Source organism: Calypte anna, chromosome 2 (assembly GCF_003957555.1).
Source record: "Calypte anna isolate BGI_N300 chromosome 2, bCalAnn1_v1.p, whole genome shotgun sequence".
NCBI classification, from domain to species: Eukaryota; Metazoa; Chordata; class Aves; order Apodiformes; family Trochilidae; genus Calypte; species Calypte anna.
In genome coordinates this window covers 23,609,735-23,626,836 of record NC_044245.1, presented here as the reverse complement: position 1 = coordinate 23,626,836, position 17,102 = coordinate 23,609,735, and the positions used below count along the sequence as shown (strand labels likewise).

At 34.1% G+C, this 17,102-nt stretch overlaps 1 protein-coding gene across 1 annotated transcript in view; it reads right to left on the bottom strand.

The window, feature by feature from the left end:
• The window catches only part of AKAP9 (A-kinase anchoring protein 9), a 104,711-nt gene that overhangs the window by 67,369 nt on the left and 20,240 nt on the right, over positions 1–17,102 (bottom strand). Inside the window, exons 2-6 of the mRNA XM_030444149.1 lie at positions 16,428–16,682; positions 9,293–9,337; positions 3,945–3,998; positions 3,364–3,534; positions 823–978 (exon numbers count right to left, since the gene is read on the bottom strand). Coding sequence (XP_030300009.1) covers positions 823–978; positions 3,364–3,534; positions 3,945–3,998; positions 9,293–9,337; positions 16,428–16,682 — 681 coding nt within the window. The remainder of the gene's footprint in view (positions 1–822; positions 979–3,363; positions 3,535–3,944; positions 3,999–9,292; positions 9,338–16,427; positions 16,683–17,102) is intronic.

The window sequence follows — 17,102 nt, the reverse complement described above, 5'->3', positions numbered from 1 at the left end:
ATGTAAAAAAAAAAAAAAATCTAACAAATATCAAGTTTCATATAAACAGCTTGCACTATGGAAAGATTGACCTTTACTTTCTTTGTTCACATCACAAGAAACAAGATTTCTTTTAGGAGGACCTTAAATATCCTTTTTCTGTTGGGATGGCAAGCCAGTAAAAAATATTTATTATTGTTTTATGGTGAGCTAGCACAGGACAGCAGTGTCTCAGAAATATTTCTCAGCAGGAAAATTAAGTACTTGTAATAATTGTCCCCAGAATCAGATTTTTAATAGTAAACCACAGTAAACAGAAAAATAAACCTAGTCACAGAGACTAACAGATTACTGATGACACCTCAATCACCAGTGCTTCTTAGACCAAATGCTTCCAATAAACATAACTTTGATATTTATATTACCATCTAATAACACCACAAGAGTCAGATTTTACTGAAAAATATAGGAAGGACTGGAGCATGAAATGGTGGACCAGGAAAGCTGCTGAATGCCTGTATTAATTTCAAATTAATCAAGTTGGATTTCAGCCCAAAGCTCTGAGAAGTAATTACACAAGTGTTTTTCCCTAAGATAACTTCTATCCTCTAGTATTTATTAGAAGCTATCACCACACACTAGGGAAGACCACAGACTAATACTTTTTATAGTGAATTAGAGCAATAAACCAGGTACTATAATGATAACGTGTAGGACGAGTAAAGTGACTGCTTATCTATATTATGAGACCAGTTTCTTAAAAATGCACAAAAAATTCCATGTTCCTGCAATTCTCCAAAGTAACAACAGTTTTCAAAAGCCAAATAAATACTGGAAACTTACATGCTGAAACTGAATTTGCAGTTTTTGACTTTGTTCAGTAAGCTCTAAGAACTCCCTCATAGTTTCATCCTTTTCTTTCCGTGCCTGCTGTAGGTTAGTAGTGAGCTGAGTGATAATGTCATCTCTTTTTTTGATAGCAGCTTCAAATTCTTGCAGCTATAAAAGATAAAATTTAAAGTATTGGTGTACATCAAAGCCATGGATTAAAAAAAAATACTAGCTTATTCTAGTTAAGTAGGAATACTTAATCTCTCAATTTAAGATGTCACACAGACCTACTAGAGCATTTCACAAGCTGTTTGTAAATACTTCAGAAATAGCTTTTCTACCCTCATATAACAATATATGACTTCTCTATGAAAAAGAAGTTAATTATTTAAATGTATAAATTGCTTTTAAACTAAAAAGCATGGCCACTTAAACAAAGCATCATAAGGAAACCCAGAGTATCTACCTTTTGTGTTTCAGCAATTTTGCACAACTGCTCATGCCCGCACATTTGTCACACAAGTAACACAAGTTCTAAAATCTCTCACCAAAGTGCAATAAATTGCATTCACTATACTGTAACAGATTCCATGCAGTATTCTACATTGTGAACCCAGAGAAATTATCCACAACTACATGAGAAAATCCGCTCAAGCTGTAAAATTGATAGAGTGTATTTAAAAGATGAATCCTTTCTAAGTGGTAACAATGAAGAAATGATAAAAGTACAGAAGAAAATCCTTTGCGAGTGTTTTATTTCTGTAGGATTACACTTAGAAAAATTCTGCACTATTAATTGGGACTATTTCATGTGCAATTATATAAATAGATATTTTACTCCCTTTAAAGTCACTTCTTCAATTTGAATTCGCTAAAGACTAATGGAAGCTTCATCTTTACATATTGCAAATCTTAAACCATTAGCCACCTTCTGCAACCATTTTGTTTACAATGCTCCCAAAAAGAAGATTCTCCAGGTTAGATTTTGTGTCTTGAAGTAAAATCCTAATTCTTCTAGAAAAAACTTACTAATTTAGAGAACAGGAATATATTCAGAGGGATATAAAGTCTCTTAAACCAGCCAAACAATGCAAAGAATTTGAAGAAATTCTTTCAAAGTTCTTTTCAGGACACTGCAGTGAACTCCTACTTTAAAAGCATGAATCTAGTGGACATACTAGGAGTTTGTTATGATAGAGAAAAATAGGAACAGATCAGACACTTAAGTGTGCCATACCTTGTGTTTTGTATATGTCCAATTAACCCCCCCCTAAATTTATCTGTTCTGATCCACACATTGTTATATGATAATCTTCAACTTTTTTATTTGACCTTTGTTTAACAGTCAGCTAAACAAACGAACATTTTCCACACTCCCCTTTTACAATTCTTTGTTTTCTGCTGAAAAAGAAACTATATCCACTTCTCAAGTGAGATATTATGCACTGTACCACTGTCATACAAATTATACTGCCACTACTAAACCATAACTTTTCCAGTCTGTTTTGCTTTATTATAATTTTATTTTTTTAAAAAATGCAAACATTTTCACTTTCACCTTTTTAGGAAAAAGCAACAGTATTCACAGATATGAGAAACTAAAATTACGCTTATGTTCTTTATTATGCTATAATTATGATTACTATGTTTAGCACAAAAGATACAAGACAGTGACTAGAAGCTAAGTTTGACTCAAAATGCAGCACCACAGATTTACCACCAGACAAAGGAATGATAAACCACATCCTCCAGGGCAACCCTTAAAGATCACTCCGCTACAGTGGAAAACATGATCTCCATTTCCATGGATAAAATACAAATGAAAGCAGAAAAAAAATTATAATTGTTTAATAATAATGAAGGTGAAAAATACTGAATATCAAAACAATTTCGGTATTCTGTACTAATTTGCAAAAAGCAGAAAAACACAATGTGATCTGAATCCAAATTAAAAGAGAGAAGTAAGACATGAAGCATGAGGAAGTACTGACTTCAGTGCATTGCGCCACGTCCTTAAACTGGAAGAGTATTTACTTAATATTCTTTACTTTAAAAGTTAATTTTCAACTCCAATGGCATTTCTGAAGTAAGAAATACTCCCCTGAAATCCCATGTTATTAGATGTTTACTAAAACATTCTGACACAGTTGCCTGGTATTTCAGAACTCAGTTATATCATTCCTTTGGAAGGAAAACCTGAAGTTTTTTGACTTCGGAGCAACAGAAAGGTATTAAAGAAATGCAGTCTTTGCACAACTAGAGAATAATTAGGGCTTTTCTTGAAGAAAACCATCTTTCCATTTCTGATTTGAAGGAAGTCACTGCAAAGACAACTGGAATTTTAGTCATAAAATACAAAAAAGGGACACACAATGGAAATGCCATCAAAAGAAATAGAGTGCACAGTATGTGATTGAAAGAAATTATGTGTAATTCTCTATCACACACTACCTGCATTTTGAACAGCTGCCATCAAGTGAAACTTTTAAGGGTGACACTGCACTTTTGCATGTAACCGAGTAGCAAGTAGAAAGCAACATAAGGTAATTATACCTGTTGCAATCCTTCTGTACCATATGCTGCCCTCATTTCTTCTAGCTCTCTGTTTAGCTCTTCAATCTCTTGTTGTTTCCCAGCCAATTCATTCTCCATCACCTCTAGCTGCGTGTGAGAGGGCTGCATCCCATGCTCAGAACAAATCTCTCCAACTCCAAATTCTTCTTCCTAAATCAATCCAAGCTCCTTAGCATGCCATTTCTTTCATGCTTTATCACAGCAAGTAAACTCAAATATCAAAATCTGTTATCAAATGCCACCTTACAACATTAAGATACAATACAGCAAAGATCTTACTGCCATGGTAAACTCCTTTGTTAGTATAATTCACAACTCAAAAGCACTGCCACACAGTTTAATGCAAGTTCTGCTTTAGAATATTAGCCTTAGTAGAAGTAGTACACTATTTTGCATTTTAAGTTCAACAATACATTATATTAATATATAACAAACAATGCAGACGCAGGGCACGGCATGCAAAGTAAAGTATTAGTCAGCAACATAGTTTTTTTCAAAACACATTGTTTGAGGTTTTTAGTATTCACATTGATATTATAATTCAATTTGCAATACTGTACCCTGAATACGTCTGCAGGTATATCTGTTCTTTTCACAAAACTGCAACCATTTACCTGTGTAAAGACAATTTCTACACATATTATTTTGAATAACGCTTGATTTCTGTTTTCCATTCACTTGAATCTTATGTGATGAATTCTGCAGACGCATGGGAATTTTTATGGTAAAAAATTAATCTCATTTGAAATACAAATTAGTTTTACAGATAGTAAATTGCATGACAGTAAGCACTAGTAACAGGTAAAACACCCAAAAGCACACGTGCGCACACACACGCACACACAAAAGATATTATTGTCTAAAATTAAAAAACATAAATTGAAACATTAGAAAAAACAAAGGAATTCAGATTTAAAGGTCAAAGCAAAGCTTCATACTGTAAATTATTAAAATGCAGTACTATTGCATTTTAGACTTTAATATTTCAATTTTACTAAATATAGCTATGCTTTTAAATATATTTATACACGTCAAGATTTACTCTCTGCAAGTCACTAATCTCTCAAGAACGAATGAAAGGCAGTATTAGACTCTCATTCTCAGTTTGAAGGAATTTCTTAAACTCGGAAAAGAGCAAAAATTATACACTCAACATAAGCCATCAGAAAAAAAATCCTCTTTCACTCACTCAACACTACAACCCCTTTCAAAGTGTATGAGAATGCTGGTCTACAGATTGTGCAAATCAGTAACAGTGAATCTCCAAAGGGGAAGCACAAGCCAAAATAGCAGATAGAGGTTAAAACAAAAAAAAAAATCCAAATTAAAATAACATGCAATGTAATCATAAAACAGCCAGGTAGGCTGTTAAAAAAGCAGACCAATGTTTTAAAATGAGAAAGCAAGAAGAGCTGTATTTCCCCTCAGAGGTGTCTATCACATCAAAGCCAGAAACAAAAATAATGGTACTACAGACAGAAAACCATCATAATGTATCAGACCCAAATACTCTGTTTACATGAAAAAATAAAGCTATACTGCTCAGATATCTGCCATAATTTAGATTAGGACTTATTTACAAAGGACTATCATGCCTTACTGAGGAAATCAGTAAGTTATCTGACATGGAAGCACTGTGTTATAAATGGTATCAATACAGTCACTGAGTTTGTGTTAAGAGAACAAAACTACCTGCACTAGACAAGAATTTGCACAGCTGAGTGTCCTTTCAGTTCCTGACTTCCTCAGTAAAAAGAAAGACACCATGGAGAGACTGCTACCTTATTTTCAAAAGAAAAAAAGAGAACTGCAGCAAACAGCAGTCCAAGCAACTCACAGGGACACTGCACATTTTTTGTGTGTTGCCAGATGTTCACTCTACATTCAGACATCCAAGTATCTACAGTATGACTGACACCAATGTCTTTACTCGGATTTTGGCAGATGTCCCAGATTAATAACACTAGCAGTTTAATAGAAAGTATTATTTTCCTTCTTTTTAAACTCCACTTTCTTTAGGCTTAAGTGATAAAAATGCAGTGTATGATTCTTGTAATCTACTACAGTAGACACGCTTCTCTTCCTGTGAATCATTTCTGTGTGCAACAATAAAGACTCTTAGATGCTTTACAAGAAGAGCTACTAGCAAAGACATAAATGCCTTATCTCATTAGATATTCCAGACTCATTAGCAGCTGAAATTTGTACAAAAGACCTTTTGACTTATACAAGGAATTCTGCTATACACATCCAAAGGAACTTTGGAAATCCCACCTCATTCACAGCAGCCTAGCTCTTAAGAGGCCATAGAAGTGAACCATAATGACAAAGCCATCCATACTGTTTCTTCTCTGATACCTTCTCCTTTCAAATACCTCATGCTTTCTGGTAAAGTGTAAGTTGAAACATGACAAGACAACAAACTGCAGTGTAGTCTAGGGAAAAAGTAGCCATGCTCCCGGGGGCAGCCTGGCAACTTCTGGAATGACAGAAATTCTGCTGTGTCAGGGCTGACAACTGGGACTCAGTTATTAGCTTCAAAATGCCTTACTTAAAAAGTCATTTTTTCACTCATCTGCAACATGGAAACTCTAGTCCAGATGGTAACTTCAGTGTTAACAGATATCTACATGAGTCCTATTGGACTTCTGTATTTTGTGTCATGGCTCCAGCTTTACCTGTGTAGAGATCTCCTGCAAGCCCAGAAATACTATTGATGTAGATTCATAAGATTTCTTCATTAAAAGCCTTGCAGTTCACCTTTAACACTGAAATGTCCTTGTGCCTTAATGCCTTTTGATGTGCTTAGTTTAATACCCCAGAAAAGAACTTTTACAAAAACACTCAAACCACACAGTTATGTTAAGATAATGGGAACAAGGAGTAACGAGAGCTCTGGATAGAACTGCATAAACAAATGACCACAAAGTAAGAAAAAAAATTAAATTTTACAATACAGGAGCTACCAAGGAGCAAGTGTTTTGGTGAACAAAAGAAATGGAATGACTCAAGGTTGCAGAAATCCTTCAAAGGATGTTCTGCATTCTGTGTGATTTTTCTTCCTTGCTCGTATTTTCAAAATAATTCACAGAATTACTATTTACTATTATAAAGTAAAACATTATTGTTAGCCTAATGGTTAAAAATACAGGAATAATTTATATTACATCTGTAAATATATATGTTTAAGACGAATGAGAAGTATCTTCTAGATAAACACATGGAAAACCAACTTCCCCCACTGAATTAAGGCAGCAGTTCATGACAATTGCCACCAGAGGTCAGGACTAAATTTATGAAATCACTGTACACCTTTAAATGTTCCTTAGACCCTGGAAAATCTTAAATTATACCTTAGAAATAGGTGTAATAACATACTGTATACCTAATTATATTAAGTTAGCACTGTAAAGATTTCCTTTTATGAACTGCAAATTCATGATCACTATAAATCAATATGTACTGTCCAACAACTAAAAAATTCACAAATTAACTTAATGCATGAAAATTATACAACCTATTATAGACAGGTAAGCAGACTTCTGATTTTACAATTGCTTTGATTTGGTAGTAGACACTTACAGAAGTATTTGGGATGGATTAGCAATTTAACCTCATGTTTTCTTTTTCTTTTCCTTTTTTTTTTTTTTTCTTTTTCTGATTCATTCACAGAAATTAATCCTTTGACTTCCAACACTGCTTGTCAATGTTCTTAGCCTCTCCTGGATTTTCTACTTATGTCACAACTGACTATATGAAACGAAGCTAAAATAGACAATTAGGGCAATTTGGGAAAATGAATTTCAGTATGGTTTTTAATACTTCATAAAAAAAACAATTTTCAGTTTTTGATTAAAATAGTTATAATCCTATAATATAACTAAGGTTAATAACTTCCAAAGGATAACAACTGATGGCTTCTTAAAATATTACAAAACAGCAGGCAACAGAAGATGTTTCTACATAGGGGTTAAGGCTGAGGTATAGACTTTTACTAACATTTCCAAGAAAAACAATACATTGTATTGGCCACCTTTTCTGAGTTTCACTTTAAAAACTGGGGAAAAAGTCAATAAGAGGGAAAAAAAAAAATCAGGTGGAACAGTTTTTCAGTTATACCATCAATTTGAGGGATGTGGAAAATACAGATGGGCAACTTTACACATTATAAAAAACTAAACAAAATTAACTAAATCTAACCTCCTTTAGTTCTGAGTTTGGACCATAACCTTGAACAGCTCATCACCATTATTATTTAAGAATAGGTAGCTAGGTCTCATTCTTGTTCAAACTGAATGATTTGTTACAAAAGGCAAGATGGTCATAAGAAGGATTTATCAGTTTGGCTTCTGCCTTTGACAGTGTAGGTATTCAGAGAGGTGGCTTTTGCCACCTGGACTGTACAAGAGAATGTATTTACAATAAAATAGTTTCAAGAAAGGAATTCTTATGTAAACATTTACTGGTTCCTTCAACTCTGCTTATATAACTGTATTGGATTATAACTGTGTCTGATAAGTCTCTTCAAAAGATAAATACTTATCATTGACTTTAATCCAAGTCCTCAAGAGAAGGGGATGAGAAATTAAAGGCAATTGACTTATTTTACCAAGTATAGCAAAATAAATTGTACATGGCCCATTTCCCTCTGAAGCATGACAGCCTCAATTTCAACATTTCTGACACAAAAAACCAAAACCAAAACACTAAAAAGAACACAGATGTTCTACACAAAAGGAAGGGGGAAATGGATCAACAGGTCTATGTGTCTACAAAAGTGTGGGTTCTTGGCATTCCAAAAAGGAGGTGTGAAAAAAAAAGGTAAGCTCAAGATTTCATACAACTTAAGATTTTCACTTAAGATATTCACTTAAGATTAGGGCTGAGCAGCTATGATATTAATATGGAACATAATTCCATAATTCCAATTCACCTCTACAGAAGGCTAATCAAGGGAACAATGCACTCTTCATCAAATTTACTTTCAGCAACAGAGACTTATTTAATAACTTCACCTCCTCTTACCAGTTGGCAAGCTTAAGAATCTGGGGTATGTTTTGCAGAAACATTTAGCAGAGAGATCTGCAAAACAAACCTCACATTGTCATTACAGAAAGCAACCTTTTGAGACATGAAAAATTAATTTTCTAACCTAGAAACAATCCTTACTGTACTTAGATATTCCATGGTTATTTCTTGCAAGCATGTTCTTGACCCACATCTATGTATGAGACAGTTTGCTCCTTACAAACATAAACTGTTCTACTTTGGCAAGACCAAAATTCCTTAGATGTGATGTGAAAGAGAGAGGCAACAGAAGTCTGGTGGGTTGACTCTGGCCAGCAGCTAAGCCAGTCACACTCCCCAACCAGTGCAATGGAGGAGAGAAAAGAAAGGGCAAAAGTGAGAAAAACCCATGGGCTGAGATAAAGACAGCAGAATAAGTGAAAGAAAACCAAACCAAACCCTCCCCCCACAACAAGGATGCAATAACAATCACTCAGCATCTCCCACCAGCAGGCTGAAGCAGTTGCTGAGCAACGGCTGCTTTGGAACTCATTAAAACATAAATCTCATTGTTAAATAGTTTCACATAGAAAACTAGTAGAGATTATGCACAGCCACAACTCTAATGACAACACAAAGCATTAATACAATCACAATGATGACACTGTTACAACAGTTCATATATCTACTGCACTATTGATTATAGTACCCGTCCTGCTACCTAAATGACATAATGCTTGTTTTAATGGTACATTAAACACACCAGTAATGACATGCTACAGCTTTGCCTATAATATCTGCTCTTTGCTTCTCTTTTTCAAAAACAATGCACTGCATTGCAATAAAAATGTAAAAGAAAAAGTTGATAGAAAAGTTAGGAAAAACATTATTTCAGTCTTACCTCTGAACTGTAATCTTCTACTGTGGTGGAAATTTCACTTTCTGGCTAAAATAAAACATTAAAAGATTTACAATGATGGCACTCTAAAATATTTTAAAAGACAAGTTCCAGCTGTTTTCTGAGAATGTACACTGTCTTAAAAAATATTAAGGCATACATTAATTTGATTTGAGTATATACATAGTGAAGGTTACCTTACATTCCTTGAAATTCCAGCTTTAAAATAGACAAAAGTTACTTCACTGTTCAACTATGATCATAAAAACTTTATAACTAGATGAAAAATTCTTCTAATGAAAATACATTCTATAGGTATAAAGTAGTATTTTGTAAATGTAACTTACAATTTTGGAGGGGTTTTGTTTTGCTTTAACTTTTGTTTTGTTTTTTAGAAAATAATGAGTACCAAGAAAAGGACTTCTCTGATAAATTGATTTTAGCAAATTAGGAATTTTGCTGGCTTAAGCACATAATCATATTCTGAATGCCACCTTCATACATGCAAAACTTGATGTTGACTTGATGTTGACTAGAATTTTAGAACAAACAAACAGCTTCCATGGAAACCGAGAAAAGGTAAAAGTGATGAGGAAGAACACGGACAAAATCTTGTGATCTAATGAATTAGAGCAACAAAAGGAACAAAATTTTAAAGAGTTAAGCATAAATGTACCATGGAAGATGCCTGACTTAAATACAGATTATGGTGATGAACTACGTACAGTGTATCAGGTTTGAGAATCAAGATGTTAGTGGGAAAATATGTAAAATACTTGAATTATCTACATTAGGTGGATTACTAGGGATAAGTAAGTATCTTTTGAACTCAAAAATTGCAATATAGTGTTAGAACTATTTCTGTAAATATGAAGCATACATAATACAGCTTTTTCACAATTCACTTATGTTAGTCCATCTCACATTAAATCTGTCTCCCTTTTACATTGAATTCTGACAGGCTTATTTTCAAAAGAATATAGCCAGTTGTGCATCAGTAGACGTAACTAAAATTTGGAACTATCAATGAAGTTTTGTATTTTTTTTTAACTCTGTCACTCAGGCCTATGGCAGCTCTGCATTTTTTTGCAATCCCATAATTGTTATCGATTCGACTTTGAATCCAATATATAGCTCCACAATATAATTATCCTCTAAAAAGGTATTAAGTACAAAGTACACAAAACTAACAAATATTAACATTGAATATGATTTTAAAAATTAAAAAGGCTCATGTTAAAAATAAGCCACAAGCTGAACAGAAATCACAATTATGTTTTCAAGCTATAGGGTGACGAATGTGTTTTTGCTATGGAATATACAACTAGTACTTAACAATATTTAATTTCAATACAAATAAAGGTTTAGTCATAACAGGTATCTCTGTATTTCCATATATATTTGTATACATAAACACATTTTACATACTGTCTGGACTCTATGTCCTTGGTCTAGGACAAAGTCCTCCGGAAGGAATAAAATCAGGGCAATCCACATGGCTATTTATGTTCATAATACAGATAAATGTACAGCCATATCCTTCTACAACTCTCTCTGTTTTTTTCCAATTTAGAAGACTTCACAAAGAGATATCAAAAGTATTTCTATAGAAGCTCAAGAGTACTCCTGCAAACTTACATATTTAATTTTATCTAACACCTCTTGAAGTCTTTATGCAGCCCATGAAATACAGGCAATTCTCCAAAATGTAAAAACCAAGGAAAAGTAGTCTGACTTCTTATATAGTTTTGCCTTGTAATGCTTTTGAATTTCATAAGCAGCTCCTTTTTTACAAAAAAATATGATAAATGAATGCTTAGATCCTGGGATAAAATCAAACCCAGTAGATAACCATTATAAAAGGCAAATAATGAAGCTTAGGTTCATTGAAGTTAAGGCTAGAGTGAGAAAACATGAATTCTCAAAGGAAGGTGATTAACATAAAAATTACTAGAATTACTTTTAGTAATTTGTCTACTTACAATATTAAAACAAAAATATATATCTTCTTATCTTTTCTGATACAAATATTTTTTTACAGATGACAAAAAACCATATAGTGCTTTATTAGTTTAGGTGTCAGCAGCATAAAAAATCTTTATAAAGAATTTCCTTCAATCCTGCATCTAGATAGTTTTTTGGCTGTTAAGACCATGTATTTTTGCGAGAGTATTTATTGGAGATAAGCACAGAATACAACGGATGAGAGTATTAAAGGGTGAGAACCAACACTGAGCATCAGTGGAACCAAATTCTAGCTGGAAAAAATGACTTTTTCATGACCTCAGTTCTGGATTAATTCTTGAATGTGTATTAGCCAGCAATAGAAGTAAAATTAAGTTATTTTAGCTTGGCACTAGTGATCCATAGAAGACCACAGTATGAGTAAGACTGAGTAAAAGGACTGGGACTTGGAGGGGAGGAAAGATAATGTAAACTGAAAATCAGTCATGAAACCCCCTCTTTAGGTCATCCTGATCTTTATGGGTCTTCAATATTTGCAGAACATTTTGAATACAAAATGTTATTTTTACCTATTTTCTCATCATGCCTTTCTTTGTTCCTAATCTGAAAATCATTTCATTCGAAGGAATGTATTCCTTGATAATTTATGACCCAAACCCATTGACTATGACCAGATTTAAGCAGTCCATCTTAGTGGTGATAAGATACTGCCAAATCTGAATGTAATCTGCAGCAAGTTATTCCTTTTCCTCAATGTATAAACTTCTTGTATCAAAAAGCATCATCACATGAGAGGTAACTGAAGCATTTAATTAGGTTCTTATTCTTTGGTAATACTGCCTTATAAATGTTTAAGTGAAAATTACAGACTCTGTAAATCTGCAGACCATTCTTCAATGAAGTTAATTTGAAATCTATTTGATATCAGTATTTTCAGAGAGAAGGAAGTCATCATACCAGAGGTCTTTTTATGCATCAAAGAAAACTGGGAAGATACCTCAAGAGCCATTTGGCCAGACGGTGAATGGAAGGATGACTGACTTCAGTCAGAAACACATGCTGCTGAGAATCTATTACCTTCCCTTGTGGCACAGGCTTTACTGTTGAACAGACCATTGCCAAATAGTTGTTTATCTTCATTCTTCAATTTTAAAACACCTTTCAAGGGATGCCAGATTACCTGAAGTGAGTGGACTAATTTTTTACTACATTTCTTTTATCCACCCTTCTTTCCAAATCCTCCATTTTATTGCACATCCAAGAATCTCTCTTCTCTAAACAAAGGCTTTGGCTTTTTTGTTGCTTTCATGCTTCTGTCATAGGAATGTCTTACCCACATTCACCACATACACGTTTCTCAGTCCTGTATGTTCCTCCATAATAGTTATGTTTTCATATTTCTGTCACTTCACTTTTTCTCAAGAATCCTACCCAATGTCTCCTTCTCACTCTGTTTCTGTTCCCTGCCTGCCAAATCTCAGACACTAACAACTGGGGTAGGTTATAGACATGAAACAGTGAACATGGAGCCATAAACTTAATCACCTACTTGAGTAAATAGTTAAGCTGTTCTAAAACTATTATCAAAAGGATTTGTCCTGTGAAAAACAAAAGACGAGTTACTAATCCAACCTTAGTCAATTAGCAGGTATTCTTCATCACAGAACTTTGAACTTTTCTTTTCTAAGAAGCTTTGTATAATACCTTTTACTACCCAGGTGACTCAAGGACAATTTTACTGTGCCATAGGTTAATTTGTCACTTTCCTAGAGAGTACAGTCTGCTCCAATGTTTCATTTCAAGACCTCTCAGACAAGGTGATCTCAGAAATCATTTACCCTGGAAACGACTTTTGCTTTCTTCTGTTTGCATGAAGTCACAAAGAGAAGCAATCCTGAAATTACATGTTTCATTGCTCCCCAAAGGAACCCCCCAATTTATTTCCTAGGCTGTGTTCTAGGTTATTTTTACTTCTATACAGAAAACGACACTATAGATGTCAAGACCAGAAAACATTAGGGTGCAACAGGATGAAGAAAAAATCCCAAAGGCAACTAGAAACTCAACATATGATTTCCTTTGTGAGACTAAGACAAAAAGCATTTAATACAAAATAAATTAAGACCCAGAGACTTTAATGAAGAAATACCAACTAGCATTTCTCTAATAAATCTTGTAACCTCTTCCTCTGACAGGGGATGGAAAACCTTATAAAAATTACAAGGTAAAATGGAACAGATGTGGATAGTAAAAAACAAAGATACTTCTTCCAGTTAGTTTGAAGTTACTTTGTAACCTGAAGAATTACAGGAAGATGCAGAAACCCACCCTTAGGAAGAGAGAGGAAAAAAAGGGAAAGTAATTACTGCAAGAAATAACTCTGAATTCTCAAACTTCAGATAGCAAATATGCTCTCAGAAGAGTACTTCTATTTCACTTTCTGTAATTCATATTAAGATAAGTCTTTGTTATCTGTATTTGGACAATCTAATTCCACTGGGGACTAAAAATTATGATAGAAAAACTGCAGGGAGGTAAACTTCTATCCACAGAACCACCACAAAACAGCCCGCTAAGGATTTTTAGATAGGAAGTACTGTCAGATTTTGTGGTATAGAATGAACAATTCTATATATGGATTCTAGTAAAAGATGGAAATGGTAAGTGGAATCAAAATTTAGCTAGCAAATAATCCTGAATAATGCCACCAGTAATTTTGCCTCACTCTCCTAACAGAGAAGCCTATAAAGACTTAATGTTGAGTGAAAAAGCAAACAGCTCGAAGTCGCTGCCTGTGATTCTCCATTGCAGAGATTAGCCTGAAACTGTCTATTACATTGGCTGCCATTTCAACTAAGCAAACTCTAATCCAATTACTGTAATACAGGCTCTGTCACAATCATTGCACTTTTAAGACTAAAAACAGTAAATTATGAGATTAATTGAAACTATTTCAGAATTTTTCCTCTTCTGTTAATACTGCACAGATAGGAGTTTAGCAATCATCTTCCAACTTTAAAGTACCAGTTACTTATTTAACATGAACAAGCAGGCCACAGAGAGTGTGTAGAAAAGAAAAATTCTCTCCCAACTGGGAGCAGCCTTTTTTGATGAAAGTGAATACTGTTTAAGAAGTCACTAAGACATGAGTAATTCATGAGAGTCAATTTACAAAAAGCCACTAATCACTATCCTTATTCTTTTAAAGCTACATTTAAAACAAACAAAAAATCCCTATACATCTTTATTTACTTAAGCATAAGATCAGTTGCTTTGGGAATAAGACAGAACTTAGAAAATTATAGCCAATCTTAAGAAAATATTTATGTGTGCAGTCTCTAGCAATTTCAGTGTAAATCTTTTTTCCATTCTTAAAATCCTCTGTCTTGTACTGTTAGTATTCAGAGGCCAACATAAGCTGCTAGGACCAACCTGATTTAATTAGAACTGCTCTTAGAACAGGATCGGACTAGGTGACCTCAGAGGTCCCTTCCAACCTAAATTGTTCTATGATTCTGTACTTTACCCTGTTTCTCCAATTGTAGAGAGGTATTCATCTTGCCCGAGAGAAAGTACATTGTCAGAGTCCATCTGTTACATGCAATCATGATTTACTTCGAAATACATTGGTTAAGAATGCTTCTTCATACAGTTATCATATTTATGCGGACCATAATACTGTTAAAACAACAGTTTAAGTCATTCCCTCTAAATGGCACCCTGCCCAGCAGATCTCTCTCTCAGTTGTAGATAACCTGCTGCATTTCATAAAGTACACCTTTCTATTTTCCTAGAAAGCAAAAATCTCTCATCTTCATTTATGAAAACAGTCAATCTGGTATTAAATACCCTTAAAAAATTATTACCTCCTCCAGAAAAAGCTATTAGTTGAACAGACAGTTTTATAGAGTTACTACAGGGAGTTTTGAAGCCCTAACCTGAGCTAGATATAAAAAGCTTGATATTAAAGGCATGTATCTGTACAGTTAGAAATAGGCTACTGATATACTGTTTAGAGACAGAGTGAAATGTCTCGGCTGCTTTGTTAGCTTCTTTCTCAGTTTAACCCTGAATTATTAGTAGTTATGAACACAAATTCATTAGCATATATTACAAGTCTTAATCTTTCATTAAGTAATTCACATAAACAGTTTGGCCTGATCCACTCTCTTCTTCATTACTGTATGCTTAAAACTGTAAAATAAGTGGAAAGTCAAATAAATAAGTCAAAAGTTTTTATTTGCATGTATGATTTAGTCTGTCTGCCCCTTCAACAAAACCCAAAAGCAAGAACTTTTAAAACCAAAGTAAGAAATTCTGAACAGTGTAATTTCTCTATTATTTCTCAGCTGCTGAAAATGAGATAACAGAGACAAAATAGTGCCAAATGGTGTAACCTAGCAGAGGACTGGCAAGCAAAAATACAGAGCATTCACTTGCACTATACCTCTCAGAAAAGACTGTATTCACGTGAACAGATAGGAATCTGTGTTGAACTGCTTGTTCAGAGTGCCACTCATCCTTTTAGAGGCACTGCTTTCATGAATGGAATAAGCTATTCCATAAATAATATCAGTATCTCTTGTCCCTCATACCTGGAATAACAGATTATGTTACGTGAATTCATATCCGCTCAGAACAGAACTGGATGCCAGCACATAGCACATGGGCATCTTATAACCGTCCTGGAGCATGTACTTTCAGCCATGAGCAAGTAGGATTAAAGTTTATTAAGTAGTAAAAGTGGACAGTATCTGTTGATCAGTCTCTTAAGCCACCCAGTTCTAAGCAGTGTTTTCTAAATTAATTCCTCCTCCTCTTTAAGCAGAAAGACTTAAATTACATTACAGATATGAGAAAGATGTTAAGTCACAGCTGCAGTGATCAAAACCCCCACTGTAATTTGTAAACTTTCAGTAACATAAAATGAAGCAAGGAAAAAAACCCAGTTTTTGCTCATTTAGGGAACAGAGTTGTACCAACAAACCTTCCATAATCTACAGGCCACTGACTATCACAGAAAACAATGCCAGTAGGCAAACAGAAAGTGCCTTCTCTGTCCATTTTAAGGACCAACAGAGGAGGCAAGGAAATAGTATACACCATTTCATACAATTCCTTCTTTCCCACTCTCAAAATTAATTGACTACTTAGCAGCCTGAGAAAAACATACCTCAATGGTGTATGTCTGGCTGTGTTTGATAATTTCTCCACTATCCAAAGTCCTGATAATAGCAAAGTCAGCAGTAGCAGCTGCTCCTCTTCGGTTGCTGCACACGGTTGTTTCATCACCTCGAGACCGATCAGGATCAATCCCATCTTGTATTGATTCTTCATCTTTAATGCTTGCTGTTTTCTTCTTCTTCTTCTGCTTCTTTGATCCATTTGGACCATCGGTTTGTGCCTTTCGCTGCCTGAATTGGGCAAGCTGTAGAGAAGACAAAATCTTGTTAAAGGTACAAGTTTTCTTTATTACTAATGACATCCTCTATAAAGGCTTACTAGCTGTTTTACAGAAAGCTTCAAATCACTACTGAAAAAAATTGGAAGTCAATGCTCTATATCTGAGACATTCATATTATTTTTCCATGTACACAGTTTACTTTTTAAAAATTCTTAAATTTAAAACAATTATCTATTAATTAATTCCTTTTTGGTTTCACACTAGAAAATTACTGTTCCATGGACTGGTACCTAGAAATCAGAACATTCAGAGGTGAAGGTTCAAACATCATTATAAAGGACCAATGCAATGAAATAACCTCTGATCTAATTATTCCATTTTATAGTAACAAATACCTCAAAATTAAAGAAATAGCTTTTAATTTTTATATCAGAAACAAATAAA